This window comes from Bos indicus, chromosome 15 (assembly GCF_029378745.1).
Source record: "Bos indicus isolate NIAB-ARS_2022 breed Sahiwal x Tharparkar chromosome 15, NIAB-ARS_B.indTharparkar_mat_pri_1.0, whole genome shotgun sequence".
Taxonomy (NCBI): Eukaryota; Metazoa; Chordata; class Mammalia; order Artiodactyla; family Bovidae; genus Bos; species Bos indicus.
In genome coordinates, this window is record NC_091774.1 from 80,591,787 (window position 1) to 80,618,633 (window position 26,847).

General features: G+C 38.7%; 1 protein-coding gene and 1 pseudogene across 1 annotated transcript; both read right to left on the reverse strand.

The window, feature by feature from the left end:
- Nucleotides 1–6,750: 6,750 nt before the first annotated feature.
- On the reverse strand, nucleotides 6,751–7,695 carry LOC109569137 (olfactory receptor 5G9-like). The gene is given in 1 exon segment (XM_019974444.2): nucleotides 6,751–7,695. A coding segment is annotated over 1 exon segment (945 nt).
- Nucleotides 7,696–11,840: 4,145 nt separating this feature from the next.
- On the reverse strand, nucleotides 11,841–12,755 carry LOC109569382 (olfactory receptor 5G25-like; annotated as a pseudogene).
- Between the last annotated feature and the right edge of the window lie 14,092 nt (nucleotides 12,756–26,847).

Here is a 26,847-nt window from a genome sequence, read left to right on the forward strand (position 1 = left end):
TCCCATGGACGGAGGAGCCTGGTGGGCTACAGTCCATGGGGTCGCAAAGAGTCAGATACAACTGAGCGACTTCACTTTCTTTCTTTCTTTCTCCTCTCAATGGAATGTAAGCTCCATGTAGGAAGGGTCTTTGCTTGTGTGGCTCACAGATAAATCCTCAGAACCTGGGATACTGCCTACTAAGCATCATGTTATTATAAGTCATCACAAGTGTATTTGTTAATTGTATAAATTATTTTGGCAATTAAAGCTCCTGTTGAGAAGAATAGTTAATAAGAATAGTCCAATTAAAAATATTTAGGATATATAATTTAAATAGGCAAAATAATATTCCATAAGAAATCTTTTCAAATATTACATGTACATACACAGAAAAATCCTGGAAGAATATAAACAAATGATTTAACACAAATGTTCTGTACAGACCAACCATATTATATAAGGACTTTTGTTTTTTAATATCCCATTAGCTCACAAAATAAATTGTATGCATTGATGTATTGCTGAGTTCTACATATACTATACAAATACACACGTACAAGAAATAACTTAAATAAACATATGAAAATAGCTGCAGTTTGTATATGTGACTAGTACAACTACATGTGATTTGTGTCTCTTTCGTGTTCTGTTTTCCAAATATTCTAGAGTGATTTAAGTATCAGCTCCAGAAGTGTCTTTTATTATACTTCCTAGGCAACAACAAAAATATTTTTAAACTTTAGTCACATATATTTTATATTCTTATTAGTTTTTTGTTGGATTTTTACACTAAATTGTATAATAACCCAAGAAAGTTGAAATATCCTCTCAATTAAAAAAAAAATGCCCATTTTTAAAGAGTGGTAAAAACCATGGTCCAAGAAAGTAATTTATGGAATCTCCAGGATGGTCAAAACCTCTTGTCACACTCAAAGGGACCTTTTGTGAAGGATACAGACAAATCTACTCTCCATCAGCATCAGGATATCTGACTTCAACCCCATTATGTTTGGCTTTGAAATGGTTCAAGTGAGATTTGGGGACGGTGTGGTCATGGACCCATAACCCTGAGTTTAGATGGGAGCCACTTTCAGCTAGATGGAAGGTCCACTCTTTGAATGAGCTCCACTTAAAGCCTCCACAGACTTGACAAAGTAGAACGTCTACTCGGATAATCCGTGTGTTTCACGGAATTTTCAAACACCTGAAGAAGACCCGATTCATGTTGATGTATGGCAAAACCAATACAATATTGTAAAGTAATTAACCTCCAATTAAAATAAATAAATTTATATTAAAAAAAGAAGACCCGAGAGCCCCTAATCCTTTCTAAAGTTTGGGTTCTGCATCAAGAGATATTCAGATGCTCAGGGACTTACAGTAAACACTGTATCCTCTTTCCTGATCAATTACTCTTTCTTAAATTGTTTATAAATCTTTCCTTCTTTGATTGAAACATAAAATAAGGTATAGTTTGCCCTGATGGAGTCTTCAGACATGAGATGAAGAAATTCTAAGCCTATAGGACTACACTGTTCCTAGCATCATTTTATCTCCCCAGAGATGCAAGAGTCAGTCTTTCTAGAGGAGGAGGATGAACTGTGGTTTGCATCAATTACTGCTGAGATTCAGAGTGGTCACTGGATGACTGTGAATGAATTCTCTGGCTTTTTTCTTATGTAGCTATCCTCCCAGATTGTTTGAAAGGGGCCCAGAGTCATCTCACTTGGCCTAGGGGAAACATGTGAGTCATGAAGCTCCCTGTAGCCTTAGGCTCACCCAGAACTACCTGGACCCAAATAACTCAGGCGTAGTAGGTTTTTGTATTCTTGCCACCTCTTCTTACTATCTTCTGCTTCTGTTAGGTCCATACCATTTCTGTCCTTTACTGAGCCCATTTTTGCATGAAATGTTCCCTTGATATCTCTAATTTTCTTGAAGAGATTTATAATCTTTCCCATCCTATTCTTTTCCTCTATTTCTTTCAACTGATCACTGAGGAATGCTTTATCTCTCCTTGCTATTCTTTGGAATTCAGCATTCAAATGGGTATATCTTTCCTTTTCTCCTTTGCTTTTGGCTTCTCTTCTTTTCACACCTATTTGTAAGGCCTCCCCAGACAGCCATTTTACTTTTTTGTATTTCTTTTTCTTGGGGATGGTCTTGATTCCTGTCTCCTGTAAAATGTCATGAACCTCTGTCCACAGTTCATCAAGCACTCTGTCTATCAGATCTAGTCCCTTAAATCTATTTCTCATTTCCACTGTATAGTCACAAGGGATTTGATTTAGGTCATACCTGAATGGTCTAGTGGTTTTCCCTACTTTCTTCAATTTAAGTCTGAATTTGGCAATAAGGAGTTCACGATCTGAGCCATAGTCGGCTCCTGGTCTTGTTTTTGCTGACTGTATAGAGCTTCTCCATCTTTGGCTACAAAGAACATAATCAATCTGATTTCAGTGTTGACCATCTGGTGATGTCCATGTGTAGAGTCTTCTCTTGTGTTGTTGGAAGAGGGTGTTTGCCATGACCAGTGCGTTCTCTTGGCAGAACTCTATTAGTCTTTGTCCTGCTTCATTCTGTACTCCAAGGCCAAATTTGCCTGTTACTCCAGGTGTTTCTTGACTTCTTACTTTTGCATTCCAGTGCCCTATAATGAAAAGGACATCTTTGTTGGGTGTTAGTTCTAAAAGGTCTTGTAGGTCTTCATAGAACCATTCAACTTCAGCTTCTTCAGCATTACTGGTTGGGACATAGACTTGGATTACTGTGATATTGAATAGTTTGCCTTGGAAATGAACAGAGATCATTCTGTCGTTTTTCAGATTGCATCCAAGTACTGCATTTTGGACTGTTTTGTTGACTATGATGGCTACTCCATTTCTTCTAAGGGATTCCTGCCCACAGTAGTAGGTATAATGGTCATCTGAGTTAAATTCACCCATTCCAGTCCATTTTAGTTCCCTGATTCCTAGAATGTCAATGTTCTCTCTTTCCATCTCCTGTTTGACCACTTCCAATTTGCCTTGATTCATGGACCTAACATTCCAGGTTCCTATGCAATATGGCTCTTTACAGCATTGGACCTTGCTTCTATCACCAGTCACATCCACAACTGGGTATTGTTTTTGCTTTGGCTCCATGTCTTAATTCTTTCTGGAGTTATTTCTCCACTGATCTCCAGTAGCATATTGGGCACCTACTGACCCTGGGAGTTCCTTTTTCAGTATCCTATCATTTTGCCTTTTCATGCTGTTCATGGGGTTCTCAAGGCAAGAATACTGAAGTGGTTTGCCATTCCCTTCTCCAGTGGACCACATTCTGTCAGACCTCTCCAACATGACCCATCCACCGTGGGTGGCCCAACAGGCATGGCTTAGTTTCATTGAGTTAGACAAGCTGTGGTCCGTGTGATCAGATTGGCCTGTTGTCTGTGATTATGGTTTCAGTGTGTCTGCCCTCTGAGGCCCTCTCTCAGTGCCTACCGTTTTACTGGGGTTTCTCTTTCCTTGGACGCGGTTTTTGGTCTCTGGGTGACTTTTTTAATGTTGCCATATATATCTTCTAATCCAAAATCATAGGTTAATTAGATCACATTTGTGACAGTATAACATCAAAATTAGTATTAGAAATTCAACTGTCAGAAAACTTATTAGAGGTTGGGACAGGGAAAAACAAGGGAATGCTCTAGAAATTTTCTTTGTTGCAGAGGTCTAATAACGGTATTTTAAGTAATTGTGTATGTGGTTCAGAGGGCTTCCCAGATGGTGCTATTGGTAAAGAACCCACCTGCCAATGCAGGAGACATAAAAGATACGGGTTCTTTCACCGGGTGGGGAAGATCCCCTGGAGTGGGACATGGCAACCCACTCCAGTATTCATGCCTAGAGAATCCCATTGGCAGAGGAGCCTGGTGAGCTACAGTCCACAGAGTCACAAGTAGTCAGACAAGATGGAAGCGATGTAGCACTCTTACTTGTGGTTCAAAGTCAAGATGAAGAGCAATCTCTTGGCCCCAGGATTTGATGCGCTGAGTATGGGGTTTGAACTTTATTCTTTTCCTGGGAAACTGAGAAGCAATCATGGCATCCAAATGACAGGAATGTACATTCTGATCAAGCAGCCTCTCCTTTTCCCATTCATTCAGAAGTCTTGCTAAGTGGCATCGAATCATAGGAACATTCCCAGTTCATTTGATTTTCATAGAAGCTCTTTTTCCCCCCATATCCTGTATTGGATATGAATTTAGATCTTAAGGGGGGAAAATCTTCTTTTTTCTAAATACTCCTTTTGTTGATGAGACCTTAGTGTTAAAGGCTTCACTCCTTTAGAGAAAGTCAGGAGAACTTGGAAGACTAAGTCATAGATAAAGAAGCGAGTCTCATTCAGTGTAGAGATCACGCAGGGTAAACGCAAGGGTGAAAGTCTGTGTCCTCCAGCAGCTGAGTGAATTCTCACAATGGCCATAAGGAGGTAAACAGAGAGTACCTGGACTGTAGCCCACCAGGCTCCTCTGTCCATGGGATTTTCCAGGCAAGAATACTGGAGTGGGTTGCTATTTCCTTCCCCAGGGTGTCTTCAGGACCCAGGGTTGGAACCAGGGGCTCCTGCATTGCAGGCAGATTCTTTACCATCTGAGCCACCAGGAAAGCCCCCTTTTGACTTTCTTCCCCATGCAGGTGGCTAGACCATACCTATAACTCCAGACACAAACAGTAACAACCTGGATGTTGGGAACAGAGGATCTCATTATGTTATGTTATTCTATAAATATAAACATTCCATAAAAAATATTTTTGAGTAAAAATACATTGGATGGAGTGTCAGAGCATTTGATGGCAAACAGTAGGGCAGTGTCTTAGAAATGACCTGGAGAATAATTGGAAATCAACAGTTGTCATGAGCTATAATGGTGTCCACAAACCCAAGGGCAGAAACCCTCTCCACCACCTTAACACATCATCTGTGTGGCTCAGCAAATAAAAAGAGCTCTGGTTTCCAGAAGATACTTAGATGCCATAGATGTTTAGAGGAACCACTTACCATCTGCAAGAACCCCAAGAACCTCTGCTCTAAGCACAGATCAGAACAGTGGTAATTTTCTTTCCATCAAGAGAAAGAAAAGTCACCTCACTTCACTATTAGCAGCAAACACATACACATCTGAAATGGTTCATCCCAGCCTCCATCTAATTAATTGTTTCTACAATAAATAAATAATAGAAATTAAATGGAGGAAATTTCTGAGCTAACATCCTGATCCTTTTAATAGCCTCCTACTAGCACTATTTCTATCTCTCTGACTATTTAGCACATGCCTCATTCCTGCAGAGACAACAGCTTCATTGAATGCAGACTATTATTCCTAGCCTGTACACTGGCTCCACGTCTTCATATCCAGTTGATTCCATAGTCTGCTTACTTCCCTTGAACCCAAGTCATTCCATGCCCAGTCCAGTCCCTGTAATGTGCTATTCTTAGTATAGTTGCAATATTCAAAGCAGGTACAACGACTTCTGGAGTGAGGAAGAAGGATTGTGACACTATCCTTTCATCAATACTGCCTGAGAAATCATTTGCTTATCCAACAACTGCATCAAGATATTTATCCGGGCAGGGGTTTGAGCTAGATTCTACACCCTAGTTATTTCCTACATCACTACTCAAGCATATCTGTTTTTTGTTTTGTTTTTTTCCTCTACTTATATGTGGATCTCTGTATAGCCTAGAGATAAATTTTACATTTTAGATCACCAATAGCTATCAGGGCTAAAGGTAGATGTTGTTAGAATTTAGTTTATACCAAATGGATGCTTTTCAAAAATCACTTAACTTTTATGAAAATGATTGCAGTTCATATAATTCCTCTTTGGATTCTTCTGAGGTTGAGGGGAGCAGAAAGGTGTTGAAATATTTTTTATCTTCATTCTATTGTATTTTTTTAATTTTAAAAGAATAAGAGAAAAATACTAACAAGACAATAAGAAATAAATTTTCTGCATTTTAATTACCAATAACTTCTCAGCTCATTGTTTCTGATTTTTCAGAAGTTTTCTCATTTTTTTCATTCACTTCTTTGTAATTTATTTCTACTTTCTGTAGTAAGCTATCTCTATCTTTATTTGAAAGAACTAGGGAAAATTGAATATTAATACTAACATAATAGTTGGAAAACTAAAAAGGTTTTCTTTTTTTTTTTTTGGTTAACATTTTTCTTCACTGGCTTAGCTGCATTTTCATCTTCAGTGATCATGATATTGTATTTTTGGAAGGTAAGAATTAAGAAAATAAGCATAACAGATATTAAAAATAATGTATGGAGTATTATTTACTTTTTAAAGTCATATGTAAGAGAAGTAAATGTTCTGTTTGATATTTTCAACTGTACATGTAAGGATAGGGGTAATGTTTGTTGTTCCAAAGAAACTCACCTCATCTGGACATTTCTGTTGGTCCAACTAGTGTGAAAGTATTAGTAACTAGGTTTCTTCAACATTTATTAGATTCAATCATATTCTCAGTAATGAAGATGTTTGAGGAGAAGGAATTTCTCTGAGTCTGGGTGATTGGGGATTTTTATCACTAATAGGGACATGATGAAATGGAGCTTTTTTAAAAAAGGTTTTAAAATAAAAATCATGTAGAAGAATGGAAGGATAGCACCCCCCAAATTCTTCAAATTTTTTAGCATCTTTGGATAATGGTCAGATAGTCTAGCCATGTCTGGAAGCTTTACTTTTTAATCTATTTTCTGTTTTAGATGGAAATTTAACTTTTGAGGCAAAACTTTCTCCTGGCGATGGTCCTGCACATAGCAGCTTTCACTTCTTTATTTCTCAAGCTGTAGATGAGAGGATTCAACATGGGAATCACTGCTGTGTAGAACACTGCCACCACTTTATTGAGATCCAGAGAAAAAACTGTGCCTGGCCTCACGTAGGTAAAGAAGAGAGTCCCATACAAGATGGAGACAGCTGTGAGATGGGAAGAGCATGTGGAAAAGGCTCTGTGCCTCCCATGAGCAGAGCGGATGCTCAGGATAGAGATGAGGATGTAACAATAGGAGATTAATATAGTCAGGCTGCTGATGACCAGTACAGTTCCAGCCACGATGAAAACTAGCAATTTATTGATCCGCGTGTCAGCACATACCAGAGATAGAAGCGGGGACATGTCACAGAAGAAGTGATTGATAATGTTGGAACCACAAAAGGGAAGTCGGAAAGCAGCTGTTGTGTGGGTCATGGTGTTCAGAAATCCAACAGCGTAGGGTCCGACCACCAGCTGTATGCAGAGTCTGTGGGACATGACGACGGAATACAGCAATGGGTTACAGATGGCCATGTAGCGGTCATAAGCCATGGACGCCAGGAGAAGGCACTCGATGGCCACAAAGAACCCAAAGAACCACTGCTGCAAGGCGCAGCCCAGGAAAGAAATGGCTTTCCTTTCAGCGAAGAAGTCTCTGAGCATCTTGGGGCCAACCACGGATGAAAAGCAGACATCCGCAAAGGACAGGTGACTGAGAAAAAAATACATCGGTGTGTGCAGGCGGGAATCTATCCGGATGAGGATAATCATGCCCAGGTTTCCTGTCATGGTGACAAGGTAAAAAAGAAGGAAGAGCGAGAAGAGGAAGCCTTGCACATGCGGATGGTACTTTTAGCCTGTGAAAATAAACTCTGTGATCCTTGTATAGTTTTCACCAGCCATTGGTTAGCTCAGTCACTAGAGTGAGGGAAAAAAACAAGAAATTTATTGTGCACAAAGCTTTAAATTACTTAGAAGCATAACATTATCCATAAGAAAAGAAATTGCAGGTTTTCAGTTTGGGAACGTTGGCATACAAAAGCTAGAATGAAATGCCAGCAAATCAAATACAGTTCTAAAGAGTAATATGCCTTAAACGTTTTAGAGAGAAAATTAGGGTTTAACTAGGAGTTTGTTCGACATTAGAAAACCTATAAAATATTTTGAATGTTAGTCAATCTTATTTCCCCATAAATCCATTTAACTCATCTTGAACTTTTGAAGATATAGAGAATCAGAAATAGGTTTAAAAAGTGAGTTAAACTTACATGGCAGTGAGTTCCTTTCTTCTTTAGAAAATTAACATTGAAGTACAAACTGTGCTCTTTTTTCAGCATGCCTTTCATCTTCCCACCCAGACCTGTGCCTTTGCACAGAGAGGAAGTCCAACTGTCTAGCAGTCACTTGGTCGTATTCTTAGATTTTCCCCCAAGGAAATAGGAAGATTCCACTCTGAAAAAAAAAAAAAAAAATCTCCACATGAATTAAGATTTTCAGAAGTAGTTACATCATTTTTTGTTCTGAGAGAATTTGTTTCCCTAAAGTATGCCATACCTTGGGAATTTTATTAAGAGGAAAGTAAGTTAAAATGTTATTGCTGCCTCTAAATGCTTTTAAAAATCCTCTGGGATCAAAATATTTGTTTTCTGTGTTTGAATCCTTTTCTTACCTCCTTCTTTAGCTATTTACAGAGTAAACTTCAGAGTAATGATGACAAAATTTCTGGAACTGTTTATCTAAAGTTCATTATAATAGAGAATTTTCCACAGGATACCTTATTTGACATTGTGATCATTTTAATTAGTGTCTTTTTCCAATACGGACAAAAAAAAATCACTGAAAATCAAAATGTGTGAAGAATTTCTACTGTATATACAGATTTTTCCATGAGAAATTGGGAGATGTTTCACTGAAAAAGGCAAATCTAATGCTGCTTTGGAACTTTACCAGCCATTTTGCCAATTTCTAGTGAGATTGAGCAACTTTGCAATATTTTCAGGACATTTATATAACCAATAGTTATTCAAGCGTTTGCCCACATTTTTTCACTAGATTGCCTGACTTGTTTAAAAAATATATGGTAATTATTCATGTATTTCAGGTATACCAGCTATATTCACTGTAAATACATCTTTCCTTGGTGTGTCTTACATGTTTATGCTCTTAAAGGCAAGCCTATGGTCTCAATTTTAATGTGGTTTAGGGAATCAATATTTTCTTTCATGTTTAGTATTTTTGTAGCTTATTTTTTTAATTTGCAACCACATATCACAGAGATCCTCTCCCGTATTATTTTCTAAATGTTTTAATCCCTTCCCTTTCACATCTTGATCTCCAAATCATCTTGAGATGACCTTAGTATTTGCTGTGAAGTAAGGGTAAATGATCACTTTTTTCCCATGCAGATCCCATGGATCCAATACCATTTTTTCAAATCTTTTCTCTCCTCAGTATCAGTCAGTTCAGTTCAGTAGCTCAGTTGTGTCCAATTCTTTGCGACCCCATGAATCACAGCATGCCAGGCCTCCCTGTCCATCACCAACTCCCAGAGTTCACTCAGACTCATGTCCATCGTCGTCCCCTTCTCCTCCTGCCCCCAATCCCTCCCAGCATCAGAGTCTTTTCCAATGAGTCAACACTTCGCCTGAGGTGGCCAAAGTACTGGAGTTTCAGCTTTAGCATCATTCCTTCCAAAGAACACCCAGGACTGATGTCCTTTAGAATGGACTGATTGGATCTCCTTGCAGTCCAAGGGACTCTCAAGAGTCTTCTCCAACACCACAGTTCAAAAGCATCAATTCTTTGGCACTCAGCTTTCTTCACAGTCCAACTCTCACATCCATACATGACCACAGGAAAAACCATAGCCTTGACTAGACGAACCTTTGTTGGCAAAGTAATGTCTGTGCTTTTCAATATGCTGTCTAGGTTGGTCATAACTTTCCTTCCAAGGAGTAAGCGTCTTTCAATTTCATGGCTGCAGTCACCATATGCAGTGATTTGGGAGCCCCAAAAAATAAAGTCTGACACCTTTTCCACTGTTTCCCCATCTATTTCCCATGAAGTGATGGGACCAGATGCCATGATCTTTGTTTTCTGAATGTTGAGCTTTAAGCCAACTTTTTCACTCTCCTCTTTCACCTTCATCAAGAGGTTTTTTAGTTCTTCTTCACTATCTGCCATAAGGGTGGTGTCATCTGCGTATCTGAGGTTATTGATATTTCTCCTGGCAATCTTGATCCAGCTTGTGCTTCTTCCAGCCCAGCGTTTCTCATGATGTACTCTGCATATAAGTTAAATAAGCAAGGTGACAATATAGAGCCTTGATGTACTCCTTTTCCTATTTGGAACCAGTCTGTTGTTCCATGTCCAGTTCTAACATATACTGCAGTGTAATTAACCAACATAGTCACCAAAACTGGCAGAAAGCATGACAAAAAATACATAAAACAAAAATTCTAGGGTATTACTAACTACTTTTATCCTTCAAAGTTACTGAACTAAAATTAAACGCATTTTTTGTTGTTCTTTAATTTTTTAAATTAAAGTTTAAATACATTTTAAAGAAAGTCTTTAAGAATGACAAAGTGTAGATCTCAATAAGTCTTATACTAGTACAAAAACATCATTTCTTCCCCCATTTTTTTGATTTGTTGCCATGTTCCAGAAAACAGAACACAAAAATATGGCTGAAGGAATATTGTAACTGGAGAAAATAAAAGTATGAGACCAAATTATGAAGTCACAGGTAATGCATTGACTCTTCATGGCTGTTGGTGCATTATCTGTAAATATAGAACTAATATCCTGCGTATGTCACAAAGATCAATAAATAATAACAATAATAGCTAATACTTTATTAAAGAACATGGAGATATTCTGTACTTCATATGCACAAAGCATATGATTACAGCAGCAAAATCCCAATAAATTATTACTATGACTAAAGAGTATAGAGGATATAAAAGGCCTTGGGAATAAATGTACACCAAACATGAAGGTAATATTAGAGAGTGCTATGGTTACATAGTTTCTGAATATCTCACTTTTTTCAGGTTTATTGATATATAATTAACATAATATTTTATTAGTCCAAGGTATACACCATAATTATTCAATATTTGTGTATATTGCAAAATGATTACCCCAATTAGCTTATCAATCACCTAACAGAGTTCTGAATTTCATTTCTCATGATGAGAATGATTAAAGGAACAGTCTTTTGGACTCTGTGGGAGAGGGAGAGGGTGGGATGATTTGGGAGAATGGCATTGAAACATATATAATATCATATATGAAATGAGTCGCCAGTCCAGGTTCGATGCACGATACTGGATGCTTGGGGCTGGTGCACTGGGACGCCCCAGAGGGATGGTACGGGGAGGGAGGAGGGAGGAGGGATGAGGATTCAGGATGGGAAACACATGTATACCTGTGGTGGATTCATGTTGATATATGGCAAAACCAATACAATATTGTAAAGTTAAATAATAAAATAAAATTTTAAAAAATCTTCTCTCTCAGCAACTTACAAATATAAAATACAGTGTTGTTAGCTATAGAAACTGTGCTATATTTTACAGCCCCAGAACATATTTATCTTATAATTGAAAGCTTTAAACTTTTGACCTTAATACATTTTTTAACAGTCTATGTTTAAAGAGTCAAGGTCAAGATTACAGACGAGAGACCGCAACACACTGTAAGGAAAATGAAAGTACTGCTAAGTCACTGCTATGATTACAACATTTACTCAGGACTTAACAAGGAACTTCTGATATCCTAGTCATAAATTTTTTTATATGATAAGAATATTTTTAAGTCTTGGGATTCAATAATCTACTCTTTTAAGTTTAAAAGTTCTAAAATCCATCCCTACTGAATCAGAAATGAGAAAAACAAAGTGAGAAAATTATAACCCAAGACATTGTATGACTTGTCAATGACCCAAAATCTCAACATAAAATAAAGATTCTCTATACCCAGCCCATGTGGTTACATCTTGCATTCAGATTACTCTCAATCTGTAGTATAAATGGTGTTCCAGTTTATTTACCCATAAGAAACTTCTTCCTTTCTGAATGATTCTTTTACTTCCTTGTTTCTCAGGCTATAGATAAGTGGGTTCAACATGGGAATCACTTTATTAATATCCAAGGAGAAACTGGAACTTGAACATACATAGATGAAGAAGAGTGTCCCATAAAGGATGGAGACAGCAGTCAGGTGTGAAGAGCAGGTGGAGAAGGCTTTCCCCCTCCTGTCAGCAGACGGATCCTCAGGACAGTGATGACAACTAAATGTAGGAGACCAAAATGATACGGCCACTGAGTACTCCTGGAGCTCCAGCCAAGAGAAAAGTAAAACTTCATTGACCCGTGTGTCTGCACATGCCACGGAGAGAACATGAAGAAGGTCACAGAAGAAGTGATTGGTGATTTTTGGACCACAGTAAGGCAGGCAAAAGGTGAAGGTTGTGTGGATCATGGTGCTTATAAGGCCCTCGATATAAGGAGCTACCACCAGCTGCCCACAGACTTGCTGAGACATAATTAGTGTATACAACAGGGGCTTACAGATGGCCATATGCCAGTCATATGCCATGGAAGCCAGGAGGAAACACTCAGTCACTACACACTGACCAAAAAAAATAAAAAAATAAAAACCAGATCTGGGCAGCACAATCAAAGAAAGAGATGACTTTTTTCTCCACAAAGATGTCAGTTACCATCTTGGGACCAGTGACAGAGAGGAATAGATGTCCACAAAGGACAAGTGGCTGAGGAAAACGTTCAGGGGGCTGTGCAGGCGAGGATCCATCCAAATGAGAGTAATCATCCCCAAGGTTCCCAGAAAAGTGCAACATAGACCAAGAGAAATATCACAAAAAGAACAACCTGGAGCTGGAGGCGATTTGTCAAGCCCGTGGAAACACACTCAGTCACCAGAGTTTCATTTTCCATAATCCATTTCTCTGAAAGAGAGAGATCTTTCTTTGGAGTCAATTCATAATTGGGTTTCCTCATTTTAAAAATGAATGAATCTTTTATCTTTTTTACATTTACAGGGTAGATCGAACGACAACACTCCTGACTTCTACCTCTGAGTGGTCATCCATCCACTTATTGTTTGCATGATATTAAGTCACTAAACCTCAATTTCTTCTTGATTAAAACAGAAATTTTTGAAGAGAATCATAGATTTTAGGTGTAGAAGTAGCTTTTGGAGATTATCTAAAGCAATCCTCTAACTGTGCCAGATGACATTTCTAAAAATCCCTGCCTTTGAACCAAGGATATTTTAAGACATGTTTCACAGATAAGGTATCATGTGCATTTGATTAATTCAGGCTGATAGTTCTCACTCTCACCCTAGATAAAGACTGTAAGAAATATAATTTCCTTGCTAATTTCTTCAGATTCTGGAAAAAAATGTCAGCGTGTTCTCTAAAAGATAACTTCTGAAGTCTAAGAAGGAATGCAAGCTCAGACAAATGAAGTTGGCTTTCAAACAGAGTTCAAAGTCCTCAGCAGTGTCTACTCTGTGATGCCTTCTCCGAAACACCTGTATTCCTCATATTATTAATGCACATGCTGATTACTTTATCAAACTCCATTCTCTTTTCAGCCCATTAGAGAGACTAGTTCTTAAACATTCAATAGGTGCTGAAATCAATTGTGACTTATCAGAATCTTGGAGAGAAAAATAATATCTTAAGCATGAAAATGACACACCTAGGCATTTATCCCCCTAAAAACCTATGCTGACAGAAAAACCCGGACAACTGTATTCATAGAAACATTATTCATAATGTCCAAACACTTGAAATAACAAAAATAATTGAACAAACTGTGGTATATCCATACCACGGAATACTATTCAGTAATAAAAAGAAACAAAATATGATACATGCAACAATCTGGCTGAGTATCAATAGTGGAGTTGATAAAATAAAAAACAATTTGAAAAGGCCATGTACTCTATGATTCCATTTATAAAACATACTCAGATGGCAGAATCTTAGAGATGGAGAAGAGATTGCTTGGGATTAAGAATGTTGGGAAGGTTACCATCTTTCTAAATTCCATATATATATGTGTTAGTATACTGTATTGGCGGAGAAGGCAATGGCACCCCACTCCAGTACTCTTGCCTGGAAAATCCCATGGATGGAAGAACCTGGTAGGCTGCAATCCATGGGGTCACTAAGAGTCGGATACGACTGAGCAACTTCACTTTCACTTTTCACTTTCATGCACTGGAGAAGGAAATGGCAACCCACTCCAGTGTTCTTGCCTGGAGAATCCCAGGGATGGGGGAGCCTGGTGGGCTGCTGTCTATGGGGTCACACAGAGTCGGACACGACTGAAGTGACTTAGCAGTAGCAGTATACTGTATTGGTGTTTTTCTTTCTGGCTTACTTCACTCTGTATATTAGGCTCCAGTTTCATCCACCTCATTAGAACTGATTCAAATGTATTCTTTTTAATGGCTGAGTATTACTCCATTGTGTATATGTACCACAGCTTTGTATGCAAGACAGCAAAAGACACACAGATGTATAGAACAGTCTTTTGGACTCTGTGGGAGAGGGAGAGGGTGGGATGATTTGGGACAATGGCATTGAAACATGATAATATCATGTAAGAAATGAATCGCCAGTCCAGGTTCGATGGATGTACAGGATGCTTGGGGCTGGTGCACTGGGATGACCCAGAGGGATGGTACGGGGAGAGAGGTGGGAGGGGGTTCAGGATGGGGAATGCGTGTACACCCGTGGTGGATTCATGTTGATATATGGCAAAATCAATACAATATTGTAAAGTAATTAGCCTCCAATTAAAATAAATAAATTTAAATTTAAAAAATTAAAAATTAAATTAAAAAAAAAAGAATGTTGGGAAGGAGGGTGGTGATGTTACTATAAAAGGATAACACACAGGAGATCTTTGTGGAGATGGAATAGTTTTGTATCCTGATTGTGCTGGTGGTTAAATAAATCTACATTGAGTGCTAAAACAATACAGAATTATACACATAACATACCAATGTCAATTTCCTGGTTTTTTTATTGTACTATAGTAGTAAACGGGAGAAGGCAATGGCAACCCACTCCAGTACTCTTGCCTGGAAAATCCCATGGGAGGAGCTTCGTAGGCTGCCGTCCATGGGGTCGCTAAGAGTCTGACATGACTGAGCAGCTTCACTTTCACTTTTCACTTTCATGCATTGGAGAAGGAAATGGCAACCCACTCCAGGTTGGAGAATCCCAGAGATGGGGGAGCCTGGTGGGCTGCCGTCTGTGGGTTCGCACAGAGTCGGACACGACTGAAGTGACTTAGCATAGTAGTAAACTGGGGTAAAACTGAGGGAAAGGTACATGAGACCTCTCTGTACTATCTTTGAAGCTTCCTGTGAATATTTATTTCAAAATAAAAAGGTTTTAGAAAAAAAAAATGAATAGAAAGTTAGAGGAAGGGGAAGTGAGTATAGCACCAAAAAGAAAAAGAAAAACTGGAGAAGGGAGGTACGCATTTTGGACATGGAAATAATCATGGTGATGCCAGCAACACAATCACACAGAAATATTAAGTGCAGTGTGTGCAGCAGATGTGTTGACAGAAAACGAATGCCAGTGTTCCCTGGTAAGACACCTTGAAAAGGATTTTACTTAACAGGAAATTAATGAAATAAAAGCAACAGACCTCCTGTGGTCTCAGAGGCAATGGAGCTCAGATGGAGGAGGGAGAAGGGTTCAGGATGGGGAACACATGTATACCTGTGGCGGATTCATTTTGATATTTGGCAAAACTAATACAATTTGTAAAGTTTAAAAATAAAATAAAATTTAAAAAAAGAAAAGAAAAGGCCTGGAGGGGTGGAATTTTAGATTAGTCAAAAAATAATACCTAAGTAGTGACATGTTTCTTTGTAAACACAGAACTCATTTCAGGTCATTTATACTTATGTTCGCTCTCACTCAAAGATGGAAACAAAGCATTTTAAGTGTCAAAATAAATTAAGGTGATAAAAAAAAATCTATGAAGATGTAACTAGAATATTCTCCTCTGTGATCTCAACCAACTCAAATTACTATGTGAAAACAACAGTTTTTGACAGTCAAAATGCGTATCACTTTATTTTTCCCAGCCTTGCCCAGATAAAATTTTCCAGTTCAGAAAACTCATGATCTTTGGATATGAGTAGCATAAGATGTAAGTTAGCTGATTCAGAGGTTTGTTTTCTACATATAATATTCCAGTATATGTAATGTGAAGAAATTAAGACCCAGAGAAACCAACCAAGGTCTCATCATTCTAACATTCTATGAGCCCATATGTCTTAAAGTGCATTCACCATCTCTATGCCAAATACAAAATTCAAACAAAATGTACATTCAAGTTAGGTCATTTAAACCAAAAGACAAAGACGAAACGTTCTATTTCTACCAAATTATCCTTCATAATAAGCTTAAAGATAATGCTTTCCTAAGCTTCTAAACTCATCTTCCACGTCTGGCTTCCTGATGGCACTTTGGGAAATTTCCTAAAAAGGAAACGAAAAAATGCCCTACTGTGACACCCTAGAGGGGTGGGATGGGGTGGGTGGTGGGAGGAAGGTTCAAAAGGGAAGGGACATATGTATACCTGTGGCTGATTCGTGTTGATGTATGACCGAAACCAACAGAACATTGTAAAGCAATTATCTTTCAATTAAAAATAAATTAAAAACAGACATGACCAAAACTAGTTATGGCAAAATTAATTATGAAATTAACATTCCCTCATATGAAAATGAATTACTCTACAAATGTAGACATGCCATTTTTCTCTCAGCTTCTTCATGTTGACTAGGAGGATAGATAATATTCTGATACCATCTTGAAACTTGGACCTTCTTAACGGTACTTTAGTGAATTCATTGACTCAATTCTGCAAAACCCTCACCAGAGGATTTTCTAAAGAGCTGTTGTGTAAATTAGCAATAACTCCCACAAGGAAATGGAAGCTCAGGAGATCAGGCCTACAGGGAAGAAATTAAAGTTATTTTATGAGAAAATAGTTTGGGGACTTTGAATCAAATGTACTTGCACAAAGTAAAACTACACCTGCATTTGGGTTGAAATTCCAACTCTGAACCTTCAACTACCACATAATTATCACCAGCCCTTGACATTGTGCAGTTTGAGGGTGTAAGATAAAGTCTTGCTTCAGAGAGATTATAATCAGAAGGGGAGTCTGAGTCCACAGCAGCACTAAGGACCCCAAAACTGGTTTGTGAGCTAAACTAAAAGGGTGGGATCATTGCAACAAAAGTTTTGGAAATAGTCTCTTGGACATAAGCAATCTCAAAAGGTGATTAAGGTATTCAGTTCAGTTCATTTCAGGCACTCAGTCGTCTCTGACTCTTTGCGACCCCGTGAATCGCAGCACGCCAGGCCTCCCTGTCCATCACCAACTCCCAGAGTTCACTCAGACTCATGTCCATCGACTCCCTGATGCCATCCAGCCATCTCATCCTCTGTCGTCCCCTTCTGCTCCTACTCACAATCTCTCCCAGCATCAGGATCTTTTCCAATGAGTCAACTCTTCACATGAGGTGGCCAAAGTACTGGAGTTTCAGCTTTAGCATCAGTCCTTTCAATGAACACCCAGGACTGGTGTCCTGTAGGATGGACCAGTTGGACCTCCTTGCAGTCCAAGGGACTCTCAAGAGTCTTCTCCAACACCACAATTCAAAAGCATCAATTCTTTGGTGCTCAGCTTTCTTCACAGTCCAACTCTCACATCCATACATGACCACTGGAAAAACCATAGCCTTGACTAGATGGACCTTTGCTGACAAAGTAATGTCTCTGCTTTTTAATATGCCGTCTAGGTTGTTCACTTTCTTTCCAAGGAGTAAGCATCTTTGAATTTCGTGGCTGCAATCACCATCAGCAGTGATTTTGGAGCCCCCCAAAAAATAAAGTCTGACACTGTTTCCACTGTTTCCCCATCTATTTCCCATGAAGTGATGGGACCAGATGCCATGATCGTAGTTTTCTGAATGTTGAACTTTAAGCCAACTTTTCACTCTCCTCTTTCACTTTCATCAAGATGCTTTTTAGTTCCTCTTCACTTTCTGCCATAAGGGTGGTATCATCTGCATATTTGAGGTTATTGATATTTCTCCCAGCAATCTTGATTCCATCTTGTGCTTCTTTCAGCCCAGCGTTTCTCATGATGTACTCTGCATATAAGTTAAATAAGCAGGGTGACAATATAGAGCCTTGACGTACTCCTTTTCCTATTTGGAACCAGTCTGTTGTTCCATGTCCAGTTCTAGCTGTTGCTTCCTGACCTGCATATAGGTTTCTCACCATCGTGATTATCTGGGGCAGTGGCCAAGAGGAGCTACTCCACATCCGAGGTTAGGGATGGTGGACGAGAAGAGCAACCTCACGTCCAAGGAGTGGCGGCTGTACGGGCGCAGGAGGACCAAGAGGAGCTACTCCACATTCAAAGTCAGGATGGGTGACTCATCCAAGGTAAGGAGCAGTGGCTGTGCTTTGCTGGAGCAGCCATGAAGGGATGCCTCACATCCAAGGTAAGAGAAATCCAAGTAAGACGGTAGGTGTTGCAAGAGGGCATCAGAGGGCAGACACACTGAGACCATAATCACAGAAAACTAGCCAATCTGATCACACAGACCATAGCCTTGTCTAACTCAATGAAACTAAGCCATGCCCGTGGGGCCACCAAGACAGACTGGTCATGGTGGAGAGATCTGACAGAATGTGGTCCACTGGAGAAGGAATGGCAAACCACTTCAGTATTCTGGCCTTGAGAACCCCATGAACAGTATGATTAAGGTATAGGTAAGTAAAAATAAGGTGGATTGATGGTATCTATGCAGCAGTGGAGTGCTAAAATTTGGACAACATCTTTGAAAGACAAAATCAGTACACGCTGTATATATGAAAATTTCAAAAACAAGAAAAATAGGATTGGACTCAAACTTCAAAGCATTTGAACACTTAGAGTAAAAAATTCTTACTCTAAGAAATGAAGAATCTTTCAAGGTATTACAGAAAACAGATAATATCTATTCACATAAACGTTGCCCCAGGACATCCATCTTGTCATTAGAGATGCATATTAGGCATCCCTCAAGAGGATGCACTGGTCATAACAAACACCCTCTTCAAACAACAAAAGAGGAGACTATACACATGGACATCACCAGATACTCTATACCAAAATCAGACTCATTATATTCTTTGCAGCCAAAGATGGAGAAGTTCTATACAGTCAGCAAAAACAAGACCAGAAGCTGACTCTGGCTCAGATCATGAATTCATTATTGCCAAACCCAGACTTAAGTTGAAGAAAGTAGAGAAAACCACTAGACCATTCAGGTATGACCTAAATCAAATCCCTTATGATTATACAGTGAAAGTGAGAAATAGGTTTAAGGGATTATGTCTGATAGACAGAGTGCCTGAAGAACTGTGGATGGAAGTTCATGACATTGTATAGGAGGCAGGGATCAAGAACATCCTCAAGAAAAAGAAATGCAAAAAGGCGAGATGGTTGTCTGAGGAGGCCTTACAAATAGCTGTGAAAAGAGAAAGTGAAAATGAAGTTGCTCAGTCGTGTCCGATCCTTTGCGACCCCATGGACTGCAGCTCGCCAGGCTCCTCTGTCCATGGGATTTTCCAAGCAACAATACTGGAGTAGGCTGCCATTTCCTTCTCCAGGGGATCTTCCCAACCCAGGGATCAAACCCAGGTCTCCCACATTGCAGGCAGATACTTTTACCATCTGAGCCACCAGGGAAGTCCCTGTGAAAAGAGAAGTGAAACGCAAAGGAGAAAAAGAAAGATACACCCATTTGAATGCAGAGTTCCAAAGAATAGCAAGGAGAGATAAGAAAGCTTTCTTCAGTGATCGATGCAAAGAAATAGAGGAAAACAATAGAATGAGGAAGACTAGAGATCTGTTCATGGAGAAGGCAATGGCAACCCGCTCCAGTTTTCTTGCCTGGAAAATTTCATGGACGGAGAAGCCTGGTAGGCTGGAGTCCATGGGGTCGCTAGGAGTCAGACAGGACTGAGCAACTTCACTTTCACTTTTCACTTTCCTGCATTGGAGAAGGAAATGGCAACTCACTCCAGTGTTCTTGCCTGGAGAATCCCAGGGACGAGCGAGCCTGGTGGGCTGCCGTCTATGGGGTCACACAGAGTTGGACACGACTGAAGCAACTTAGCAGCAGCAGCAGCAGCAGCAGAGATCTCTTCAAGAAAATTCAAGATACCAAGGGAACATTTCATGCAAAGATGGGCACAATAGAGGACTGAAAAAGTATGGACCTAACAGAAACAGAAGATATTAAGAAGGGGTGGCAAGAATACACAGAAGAACTGTACAAAAAAAAAGATCTTCATGACTCAGATAATCATGATGGTGTGATCACTTACCTAGAGCCAGACATCCTGGAATGTGAAGTTAAGTGAGCCTTAGGAAGCATCACTACAAACAAAGCTAGTGGAGGTGATGGAATTCTAGTTGAGCTATTTCAAATCCTAAAAGATGATGCTGTGAAAGTGCTACACTCAATATGCAAGCAAATTTGGAAAACTCAGCAGTGGCCACAGGACTTGAAAATGTCAGTTTTCATTCCAACCTCAAAGAAAGGCAATGTCAAAGAATGCTCAAACTACAGCACAATTGCAGTCATCTCATATGCTAATAAAGTAATGCTCAAAATTCTCCAAGCCAGGCTTCAACAATACTTGAACTGTGAACTTCCATATGTTCAAGCTGGATTTAGAAAAGGTAGGGGAACCAGAGATCAAATTGCCAACATCTCTTGGATCATCAGAAAAGCGTAGAATTCCAGAAAAACATCTACTTCAGCTTTGTTGACTATGCCAGAGCTGTTGACCTTGTGGATCACAATAAACTGTGGAAAATTCTTAAAGAGATGGGAATACCAGACCACCTGACCTGCCTCCTGAGAAACTGGTATGCATGTCAGGAAGCAACAGTTAGAACTGGACATGTAACAACAGACTGGTTCCAAATCATGAAAGGGTCTGTCAAGGCCATAAATTCTCACACTGTTTATTTAATTTATATGGAGAGTAAATCAAGAGAAATGCTGGGCTGGATGAAGCACAAGCTGGAATCAAGATTGCGGGGAGAAATATCAATAACCTCAGAAATGCAAATGACACCACACTTATGGCAGAAAGTGAAGAACTAAAGAGCCTCTCAGTGAAAGTGAAAGAGGAGAGTGAAAAAGTTGGCTTGAAATTCAACATTCAAAAAACTAAGATCTTGGCATTTGGTCCCATCACTTCAGGGCAAACAGATGGGGAAACAATAGAAACAATGATAGACGTTCTTTTTGAGGTCTCCAAAATCACTGCTGATAGTGACTGCAGCCATGAAATTAAAAGATGATTGCTCCTTGGGAGAAAAGTTTTGAGCAACCTAGATAGCATATTCGGAGAAGGCAATGGCACCCCACTCCAGTACTCTTGCCTGGAAAATCCTATGGACAGAGGAGCCTGGTAGGCTGTAGTCCATGGGGTCGCTAGGAGTCGGACACGACTGAGGAACTTCACTTTCACTTTTCACTTTCATTCACTGGAGACCGAAATGGCAACCCACTCCAGTGTTCTTGCCTGGAGAATCCCAGGGATGGGGGAGCCTGGTGGGCTGCCATCTGTGGGGTTGCACAGAGTCGGACACGACTGAAGCGACTTAGCAGCAGCAGCAGATGGCATATTAAAAAGCAGAGACATTACTTTGCCAACAAAGGTCCATCTAGTCAAAGCTATGGTTTTTCCAGTAGTCATGTATGGATGTGAGAGTTTAACTATAAAGAAAGTTCAGCTTAGTTGATCTATCCACAGGTGTGAGTGGGGTGTTAAAGTCTCCCACTATTATTGTGTTATTGTTAATTTCTCCTTTCATACTTGTTAGCATTTGTCTTACATACTGCAGTGCTCCCATGTTGGGTGCATATATATTTATAATTGTTATATCTTCTTCTTGGATTGATCCTTTGATCATTATGTAGTGACCTTCTTTGTCTCTTTTCACAGCCTTTGTTTTAAAGTCTATTTTATCTGATATGAGTATTGCTACTCCTGCTTTCTTTTGGTCCCTATTTGCATGGAAAATCTTTTTCCAGCCCTTCACTTTCAGTCTGTATGTGACCCCTGTTTTGAGGTGGGTCTCCTGTAGACAACATATGTAGGGGTCTTGTTTTTGTGTCCATTCAGCCAGTCTTTGTCTTTTGGTTGGGGCATTCAACCCATTTACGTTTAAGGTAATTACTGATAAGTATGATCCCGTTGCCATTTACTTTATTGTTTTGGGTTCAAACTTATACACCGTTTTTGTGTTTCCTGTCTAGAGAATATCCTTTAGTATTTGTTGGAGAGCTGGTTTGGTGGTGCAGAATTCTCTCAGCTTTTGCTTGTCTGAAAAGCTTTTGATTTCTCCTTCATGCTTGAATGAAATCCTTGCTGGGTACAATAATCTGGGCTGTAGGTTATTTTCTTTCATCATTTTAAGTATGTCTTGCCATTCCCTCCTGCCTTGGAGAGTTTCTATTGAAAGATCAGCTGTTATCCTTATGGGAATTCCCTTGTGTGTTATTTGTTGTTTTTCCCTTGCTGCTTTTAATATTTGTTCTTTATGTTTGATCTTTGTTAATTTGATTAATATGTGTCTTGGGGTGTTTTGCCTTGGGTTTATCCTGTTTGGGACTCTCTGGGTTTCTTGGACTTGGATGATTATTTCCTTCCTCATTTTAGGGAAGTTTTCAACTATTATCTCCTCAAGTATTTTCTCATGGTCTTTCTTTTTGTCTTCTTCTTCTGGAACCCCTATGATTCGAATGTTGTAGCATTTAATATTGTCCTGGAGGTCTCTGAGATTGTCCTCATTTCTTTTAATTCGTTTTTCTTTTATCCTCTCTGACTCATTTATTTCTATCATTATATCTTCTAATTCACTAATCCTATCTTCTGCCTCTGTTATACTACTATTTGTTGCCTCCAGAGTGTTTTTAATTTCATTTATTGCATTATTCATAGTGGGAGACTTTAATACCCCACTCACACCTATGGATAGATCAACTAAACAGAAAATTAACAAGGAAACACAAACTTTAAATGATACACAAACTTTACAATAGACCTGTTAGACCTAATTGATATCTATAGGACATTTCATCCCAAAACAATGAATTTCACCTTTTTCTCAAGCGCACATGGAAACTTCTCCAGGATAGATCACATCCTGGGCCATAAAGCTAGCCTTGGTAAATTCAAAAAAATTGAAATCATTCCAAGCATCTTTTCTGACCACAATGCAGTAAGATTAGATCTCAATTACAGGAGAAAAACTGTTAAAAATTCCAACATATGGAGGCTGAACAACATGCTGCTGAATAACCAACAAATCACAGAAGAAATCAAAAAAGAAATCAAAATTTGCATAGAAACGAATGAAAATGAAAACACAACAACCCAAAACCTGTGGGACACGGTAAAAGCAGTCCTAAGGGGAAAGTTCATAGCAATACAGGCACACCTCAAGAAACAAGAAAAAAGTCAAATAAAAAACCTAACTCTACACCTAAAGCAACTAGAAAAGGAAGAAATGAAGAACCCCGGGGTTAGTAGAAGGAAAGAAATCTTAAAACTTAGAGCAGAAATAAATGCAAAAGAAACAAAAGAGACCATAGCAAAAATCAACAAAACCAAAAGCTGGTTCTTTGAAAGGATAAATAAAATTGACAAACCATTAGCCAGACTCATCAAGAAACAAAGGGAGAAAAATCAAATCAATAAAATTAGAAACGAAAGTGGAGAGATCACAACAGACAACACAGAAATACAAAGAATCATAAGAGACTACTATCGACAATTACATGCCAATAAAATGGACAACGTGGAAGAAATGAACAAATTCTTAGAAAAGTACAACTTTCCAAAACTCGACCAGGAAGAAATAGAAAATCTTAACAGACCCATCACAAGCACGGAAATTGAAACTGTAATCAAAAATCTTCCAGCAAACAAAAGCCCAGGTCCAGACGGCTTCACAGCTGAATTCTACCAAAAATTTAGAGAAGACCTAACACCTATCCTGCTCAAACTCTTCCAGAAAATTGCAGAGGAAGGTAAACTTCCAAACTTATTCTATGAGGCCACCATCACCCTAATACCAAAACCTGACAAAGATCCCACAAAAAAAGAAAACTACAGGCCAATATCACTGATGAACATAGATGCAAAAATCCTTAAGAAAATTCTAGCAATCAGAATCCAACAACACATTAAAAAGATCATACACCATGACCAAGTGGGCTCTGCCTTTTCTAAAACCAGCTTGGACATCAGGAAGTTCACAGTTCACATATTGCTGAAGCCTGGCTGGAGAATTTTGAGCATTACTTTACTAGCGTGTGAGATGAGTGCAATTGTGCAGTAGTTTGAGCATTCTTTGGCATTGCCTTTCTTTGGGATTGGAATGAAAACTGACCTTTTCCAGTCCTGTGGCCACTGCTGAGTTTTCCAAATTTGCTGGCATATTGAGTGCAGCACTTTCACAACATCATCTTTCAGGATTTGGAATAGCTCAACTGGAATTCCATCACCTCCACTAGCTTTGTTCATAGTGATGCTTTCTAAGGCCCACTTGACTTCACAATCCAGGATGTCTGGCTCTAGGTCAATGATCACACAATCGTGATTATCTGGGTCGTGAAGATCTTTTTTGTACAGTTCTTCTGTGTATTCTTGCCATCTCTTCCTAATATCTTCTGCTTCTGTTAGGTCCATACCATTTCTGTCCTTTATTGAGCCTGTCTTTGCATGAAATATTCCTTTGGTATCTCTGATTTTCTTGAAGAGATCCTTAGTCTTTCCCATTCTGTTGTTTTTGTCTATTTCTTTGCCTTGATTGCTGAAGAAGGCTTTCTGATCTCTTCTTGCTATTCTTTGGAACTCTGCATTCAGATGTTTATATCTTTTCTTTTATCCTTTGCTTTTCACCTCTCTTCTTTTGACAGCTATTTGTAAGGCCTCCCCAGACAGCCATTTTGCTTTTTTTCATTTCTTTTCCATGGGAATGGTCTTGATCCCTGTCTCCTTTACATAAGCACATATAAAATAGTCTTTTAAACTAATTGTAGTTTTTTTATTCTAATCTAGATAGGTGGCAGTTACAGAAATAGCATTAGACTGGTTGACAATATTTCTAGGGACTAGACCCTGTCACTTGAGCACAGATCCTGTAAAATTGGGCAAGTTCATAGTTGATCTTTTTGGATTCAGCATTCTCTGCCTTCAAGAGTCTAACTGCAATATCGAAAACTCCCATGGGTTCTAAAATTGTATTCCATATGAGATTCAATCTTTGTATTTCATCTTTATTGCATGACAGGATAAGAACACTCCCTAAGAATACAGTTACCAGTGATATTGTAAGACACAAAAGAAAATTTAGATCTTGATAACAGACACTGGGATAAGCTAAGTAGAACAGAAATAAAACACTTTCAGTTCCTCTACTGATGGAATGAATAGTGTCATTTGGATATTATGAAGACAACATTCATATCTGTGTACATTAATCTATCCCCTTATGAAAAGAAAGTATTCAAAAGGTAAATGTATACAACTGCCAGAGTGTTATTTAGCATGAAGAATATTGTGTTGTAACACATGACAATTATATTTATGTTTATGTAGGGTTTCGTGAAAATAGAGACTGGATTCATTTACTCTTTGACAACTCTGAAGATAGGAGTGGCACAAAAAGAAAAAGGATTTAAAATTGGGGTTAGCATGAAGAAAATTTCACCAACCATATAACTTGAATAATGAAATATAATGCCTTTGGAGAGACTTAGATGCCCTGCTTCCGAGATTAATTAATCTGTCAAACAACACATAACAGCTTTTTATGGAAACTATATAAAAAAACACCTGCATTAAGCTCATCTGACTTAATCTCTAGATGATTTCTACTTATAATTTTTATAAATGTATAAATATATTCTGTTAACCAGAATAATAAGATTATTTCCAAAATTTTATAATATTTAAAAATTATTTAAGACATAGATTATAACAGGTAATATCTCTGTTATTAAGAAAATGTGTATAATGTCAAATGTTTAAAATTTTTATTTAGACTCAATTTTTGCATGCATGCATGCTAAGTCATTTCAGTCACATCTAACTCTTTGCAACTCCATGGGCTGTAGCTCAGCAAGCTCCTCTGTCCATCAGATTCTCCAGGCAAGAATACTGGAGTGGATTGCCACTTCCTCCTCCAAGGGATCTTCCCAAACCAGGGATCGAACCCTCATCGCCTATTATTCTGCTTTGGCAGGAGATTTTTTACCACTAGCACCACCTGGGAAACCCTGACACCATTTTAAGGTAAATATTATTTTTCTGACTCATCAATTGAGGAAGATGATACCAAGCTGTTATAATTACAGTAAGAAGCCCAAAGTGTATCAGTATCCATAGCAAAGATTCTAGTTTCAAATCATGTGTATAATCAACTCACTTACCTCTATAAGTAAAACAAAACATACCACATTTTGAAGATATAATAATTAGGATGTGGAACATGAAATGCTATGGTATAAAACAATAGTTTAAAAAAGTCTACGTCTCTATCTTATTTTTATAATTTAAGAAATTATCTATAAGATTCATTTTCACAAGGCAATTGCCTATTAAATGTCAACTAATAATGTCAGTTGTTATTTTTAGGAATTTAAACTTGGTTGGGGAGACAGGACTTAGAAAGAAAAGGAAAACTTACATTTCAGAGAGGTCCAAGATGAAACATGCCCTAGGGTTTCAGAAGAAGGAAAGGTCACTGTGAGCTGAAGTGGTTGGTGAAATTTCTCATCTGAAATGTTTCTCAAAGCATAGCTTTCAGGCAGTGGTTGTGGATATTATGGGCATTGCAGGCAAGTGTGTGTCGTGAGGGTAGGATGCCACACCTGCCACTAACCAGCATGTGA